General features: G+C 41.0%; 1 protein-coding gene across 1 annotated transcript; it reads left to right on the top strand.

Moving 5' to 3' along the window:
- The first annotated feature begins 112 nt into the window (after positions 1-112).
- sctr (secretin receptor) lies at positions 113-6,118 on the top strand. The gene is made up of 14 exons (XM_008286031.1): positions 113-132; positions 535-666; positions 749-848; positions 1,265-1,375; positions 1,837-1,943; positions 2,738-2,847; positions 3,033-3,159; positions 4,155-4,308; positions 4,394-4,454; positions 4,551-4,620; positions 4,801-4,892; positions 5,242-5,380; positions 5,466-5,507; positions 5,593-6,118. The coding sequence occupies exons 2-14, from the start codon at positions 598-600 to the stop codon at positions 5,776-5,778; spliced, it is 1,368 nt and encodes a 455-aa protein (XP_008284253.1). The 5' UTR covers positions 113-132; positions 535-597; the 3' UTR covers positions 5,779-6,118.
- The last annotated feature ends 53 nt before the right edge of the window (positions 6,119-6,171 follow it).

Genomic DNA, 6,171 nt, shown 5'->3' with positions numbered 1-6,171 from the left:
AAAATAGTGACATTGCGTGTGTTTTCGTACCGGATGCATTTACTTTATACACCTTTCTCCCGTTGCAGCCCACCGTCAAACACTGCTGTTACCATGGCGACATTAGGTGCTCTGAAGAGGCAGGACAACAATGTATGGGTGAATATGATTGGTTGACTACACGGTCTGTTAAACTGCGTCAAGTTAGTCAAAATTAGATAAAAATGCTCGCTATTTCCGGTTTCAAAACAAAACTCATACAACATACAGTGACGTTTCCTGCTTTTTTTGTTACTTGTTTAAGCATATACTGCCTAGTTAAATTGTATTGTATGAATTAAAATTTGCATTTGCTGTAGGGACGGTAGTAAATATGCTCGCTGTTGCCATACATTTGCCTGTTCCACTAAAGTAATATTTTATTTTGAAAGTCAAGCCCGGACCTTATTGAAGCTAACTTGATAGAAAGCGCTCCTCAGATGGTCCTGTGGAGTACTGTACACGATTATCAGCCCATGTTTGATTATCAGACCTCATATATCTGCGGTATGGCAGGATGCTTGCTTTTCATTCTAATCAGATATACAGCTTGAGGTCTGGACGTGGGTACACATCCTGATGGGAAAGGGGAATCTGTTTGACAAAATGAAAAAAGTTGGACTTATTGGGGTGTTGCTATTACACCAGGTGAGCAAAAAAAGACGCGTTTTTAAAATAAATCTAGGGTAACTCACAAGAACAGGAACATTAATAAATCCGTTTACTGCAGGTAAAGTCGTCATCGGGTTGTCATCCTCATGTGAATCTTGTGAAAGAGGAAGAAAAGTGCATGAAAGACCTGCAACTTTTAATGTCACACAAAGCAACAGGTAAGTTAATACAGTTTTCTAATTCTTCGGTTCCTCCCTATTGTGATGTTTTTTTTTGTTTGTTTTATTATTAAGAGTAAATCAAAATTGCTACTCAATGAACGTTATCACTGAGAAAATGCAGGATTTCTGAAATAAAATAAAACTTTTATTTAGGCTTTTTTTTTTAACCGACAGAAATTTGCTGCAGTGTTTTAGTGACACCTAGTGGTCACATCACGTAATGCACACTGAAATCCACAGGCCAAAACACAGAAGGCACTCAAGATATTGAAGATATTTCGGGAGATTAATCCAGATATGGTCGCATTGTAGTTTTCACCTTGCAGTTAAAGCATGAAATTGTTCATTTTTTACTTATTATGCCTTGTTTGCATTTGCAAATAAAAACACTCATATCTGGTTTGTCTATTAAGAAAATATCAGCGTTCACTGCAAGGGAATGTGGGACGACCTGAACTGCTGGCCACCTGCTTCTCTTGAGGAAACAGTTTCTCAACCCTGTCCAGATTTCTTTGATTCAGAAGGTAAAATACAAACAGCGACACACATTTACAGACACCCATTATCTATACCATGCTATACCACATCTATATGACATGGCACTGGTTAGATATGTGCCTGGAAACTAATTTGTTTTCATAAAGAGCTGATAGAACTTGTCCCGCTCAGGCTGTCTATCCAAGCGTTGAGCCATAAAATCTTTGTGTACACAGAGACTCTGGGTAACACATTGTAGTGTTAGGTATTTGTCTGGAGATGAGGGTGATAGATTTCATCAAAAAATAATAATAATTGCAGCGCCAGAGGTTTATCACAGAGCCTTAAAGGGAAATGAGTGGTTTTGCAGCTCACACATAGATGCTGTGTTCACCCTTGTCCCCTTGTATGACATTATATTTGAGAATACAGTCTGTGCCCTGATGGTTGGCTCAATTTTCACACTCAAAGAGACAGAGCTGTCATTTCATTGCTCATTTTTTTTTAGGTAAAGTCGAACGCAACTGCACCGCCAATGGCTGGACGGATCTGCTGGTCCCGCATGAAGATGCATGTGGCTACACTTTCAATGAGACACTGCAGTTTCTTGGAGAGGTTTGCAGTTTCTGCTTTTTGAATTTGTCGGGTATATCTGTTTATATGGAATAATGCGAGGTCCTAATTTTTAAATGAGTCTGGTAAACTTGTATTATATATGAGACTGTAGCATTTTGGTGTAATATCTAAATTAGTTTTGTGTAAAATATTGTGCATTCTTAATCTTAATATGTAAACTTGTAGGGTACATTTGGAAGCTTATTCGTATTTCTCTACTGGAAAGCACTTTGAGTCAACATCTGTTGTTTTAAATGGTCTGTATACGCAACAATGACTTGACTTTACTCTCTAATACACATCTAATACAGGATGTTTATCCCATATGTAATTAGATACACTCAGATGTGCGGTGACCAAATACTATTTGAGCTAACTGCAGTCTTATCTCTGGAGGTGCTTGAAAAATGTGAGCCAGTTTTGAGTTTTAGTTTCTCAAAACAGCTGAGCAACCTGAGAAAAACACCTGCCATAAGTTAGACGAGAAGACTGATGCCACACATGTGCCTGAGTACTGAATGAGTGGGGTAAATCTAACTTTATACACAATCAGCAACTCAGCACTGGAAATAGGCAAAATATGTGAAATAAATGTGATATCTGGCTTCAGCTAGACCTGCGTCTCTGGTCTATGGACCGCTGCACTCCCTTCAGGCTGAATAATTCACACTGAACTGAGTTTGAGTCAGACCCAGCATCTAGTATAATATGTGGATGATTCATGGTCTCAGATATACTGCCAAATCCTACTGTTTTGGAAAGTAATTGAACATTGTTCACTTTCCCTTGTTCAGTCCTCAGACTCCCATTTGTATTTCTCCTACGTGAAGACCATGTACACAGTCGGATACACACTTTCCCTCATCTCTCTCACCATCGCTATCGCCATATTCTGTCTGTTTAGGTGAGAAACATTTTTCTCTTATCCACTGTCCCTCTTTTAATCACAGATAACTGTATGAAATCCTGCACCGGCCTTCCTTTTTCACCTCTTGCTGCATATCTTAGATTGAATCGCTGTTGAATCTGCCCTTTAAAGCTGGGGATTATCAAATAACTTTGAAGTGTTGAATTTTAATGTTTCTTCAGGAAGCTGCACTGTACCAGGAACTACATTCACATCCAGTTGTTTATCTCCTTCATCCTGAGAGCCATTTTCATCTTTGTCAGAGACGCTCACCTGAACGAAGAGCTCTATCACTGTGACTATTACCCGGTATGGATGGACAATGGACTCTCTTTCTCATGCTGTACATTTGCTCTGTAAAATAAGTCAGCTGGTGTGAAGTGATCAGTATTTAAATGCAGGCAACAATCTCTGGGACTGAAAAATAAGCCCAAGTGGAAAGAATGAAAAGTGCAGTTCCTCAAATGATCGCTTGAGGCTCCCTCTAAATGTGGGTCAGTCCCCACAGATCCATCCATCCATTCATTATCTGTATACCACTTAATCCTCACTTGGGTCATGGGGGGCTGGAGCCTATCCCAGCTGACTTAGGGCGAAGGCAGGGGACACCCTGGACAGGTCACCAGTCTATCACTTAGAGACAGACAACCAAGCACACTCAAACTACGGACAATTTAGAATCACCAATTAAGCTCAACATGTTTTGTGGGAGGAAGCGGGAGAACCCGGAGAGAACCCACGCTGCACGGGGAGAACATGCAAAAGCAGAAAGAGCCCAGTGCCCCCACCGGGATGTGAACCGGCGACCTTCTTGCCGAGGCAACAGTGCTAACCAATTGCACCACGTTGCCGTCCAGTCCCCACAGATGCAAAACTTTACAGCAGAAATGGAAAAACTGTTTTGGTCTCCACTGCTAATTTCCTCATTCGTGACAACTGTACAAGGAGTGATTTTAACTTGATTTTAACTTTTGTTAAGGCTTAAAATTATGCATTATAAAGGATCCGCCCTACGTCCAAGTTATCTGCCTGCTGTAGCGTCGTGATTAGCAAGAAGCAGAAAAAATCATGAAAGCAAAAGCTCGACAGATCAAACTGTTTAGTCTGTAACAGAACAATGGCCATGTTTCCATAAAACGGTCAAAGGAATTTAAAGCAGCGAAAATAGATAAGAAAATTCAGTTAGATTAATATTTCATGCAGTATTTTTTTTTTCCACAAGGTGGTGCTGATTAACTTTTTTTTCTCCAAAGCTTAAACACCAATACTTAACTCATCTTCTCCTCTGTCACTATGTGCGGCAGGTGACCTGTAAGGTCGTGCTGATGTTTTCCAACTATTCCATCCTTGCGAATTACAGCTGGCTGCTGGCGGAGGGTCACTTTCTCTTCACCCTGGTGAGCCGCTCCTTCTTCTCCCTGAAGAAACACCTGGCCTGGTACATCGTCCTGAGCTGGGGTAAGGAGAGTGACAGGACATAATCACAGCCCAGTATCATCTCTGTGCCTTTTTACATTTAACCAAGATGTTTTTCATCACACAGGTTTACCGCTGATTGTTATTGTCTCCTGGGGGTGTGCTAAGTATTTTTATGAAGATGAGGGGTAAGGGGGGTTCAAATCTGGTTTGCACATTTATTTACAGCAATTACATTATCATATAGAATGCTTTTACAATTACCTCTCATTTCCTTGTCACAGCTGTTGGGAAACCAGGAGACATGAGTGGATTTGGTGGATTCTTCGAGTTCCAGTCCTTCTGACTATATCTGTAAAGACTTTATTCCCTTTTTTACTTACATTTACACACACACACACATACAGCTAATCAGCTGCTTGTGTTGGCTTCATATTCAGCAAACATATATAAGAGAGGTATGAGTCTTTACATTTAACACACAACTATGTACATTGAAAATTTGAGGACTAAATGCTGGTTTTATTCCTTCAGATGAATCTCATCTTTTTCTTGGGCATTTTGGGAATACTGGTGAGCAAACTCAGAATGCCAGATGCACAGAGGAGTGAATTCAGCCAGTATAAGTGAGTAGTTACTGTTGCATGTCATGTTGTATATGTAAAAGGCAGTGTATTTGGGGAAAGTATTGGTAAGGGAATAAAATTGTTCCTATTCGCTGTTTATCCAAGCAGGTTAGTTTTACAGGGCAGAGGCAAACACAAGGATGCTGCAGGAAAATACCTATTCAACAGCAACCTGCTATCTGAAGCTAGATGTTTTCGTAACAACCTTTCAAGCGTTCTTGTAGAGATTGTAGAGCCTTCAGTCGAGATGGTTTTAGCAAACTAGCTGCTGTCAGTACAACAATTCAGATCACAATCACAGAAATAAGTGCAACAGATGGGAAAATTCTTTTTGTTTTTCTTTCCTCAGGCGACTGATCAAATCCACGTTTTTTCTGGTGGCTCTGTTTGGTCTGCACTACATCCTGTTTGTTTTCTTACCTGTTCAAGTCAGCAGCTCTGTGTTTAAGATATGGACCTTTGCAGAGCTGGCTCTGTCCTCCACACAGGTAAAATCACACGTATGTTTAAGAGACACACATCATCCAAGAAACGACAAACACACTCTGATGTTTCTCTCCTCACATCTCTAAGGGGTTTGTGGTTGCTGTCCTCTACTGCTTCATGAACGGAGAGGTAGGTACGCTTTTTAGAATGAATAAAATGAAATGTGAGTTCCTGAAGTGTGTCCCAAATTGGGGATCTATGTTCCTTTGTGTAGGTGCAGCATGAGATTCAGAGGCGGTGGAAGAGGTGGAGGCTGACTCAGCCGCTGCCCAGTCGGCGTAGGCAGCAACATGGCTCCATCAGCCACAGCGGGTCTCCTCACACTCAGGTCTCCCTGCTGCCCTGTTCTCCAGGCAGCCCAACGACCAGCGGACTCCCTGTGGACACTGTGGAGATGTGATTCCAAGTGGGATTGGCTCGTTTTCTCCCCTTTGCTACATAATGGACCGTGGCTTAGTGCTGGCAGTCAGTTGGTCCTGCAGCTTGAGTGTTTAATACAGCAGTACTATCAATTGGTTTGTTTGGTCAGTACTTCAGTTTATTTTCAGCACTGAATTAAGAGGCACTGCAGCTTTGTAGTATTTAGTTGCTCTTCACTGCAGCTGGATGGTTAGGGAGATAAAGAGAAAATTGTTGTCAAGCTATCTTGACCTTTTGTAATTAGAACGTCTAAAACACTAGCTCCTACATTTCCCATAATGCAATCTGACAGCTCTTTTTCGTACATCTGAATAAATGTCTTTCAAATGTAATGCCTCAAATTCATCACTTTCTGTTAAAATATTTTAAAACG

This window comes from Stegastes partitus, unplaced genomic scaffold, assembly GCF_000690725.1.
Source record: "Stegastes partitus isolate 25-593 unplaced genomic scaffold, Stegastes_partitus-1.0.2 Scaffold426, whole genome shotgun sequence".
NCBI classification, from domain to species: Eukaryota; Metazoa; Chordata; class Actinopteri; family Pomacentridae; genus Stegastes; species Stegastes partitus.
This window is presented reverse-complemented; position numbering and strand designations above follow the sequence as displayed.

Coding starts and splice junctions, on each gene's coding strand:
- sctr (XM_008286031.1), top strand. CDS start 598: ATGGGAAAGGGGAATCTGTTTGACAAAATGAAAAAAGTTGGACTTATT. Junction 4,309..4,393: donor GTACATCGTCCTGAGCTGGG/GTAAGGAGAGTG, acceptor TTCATCACACAG/GTTTACCGCTGATTGTTATT. Junction 4,893..5,241: donor AGTGAATTCAGCCAGTATAA/GTGAGTAGTTAC, acceptor TTCTTTCCTCAG/GCGACTGATCAAATCCACGT.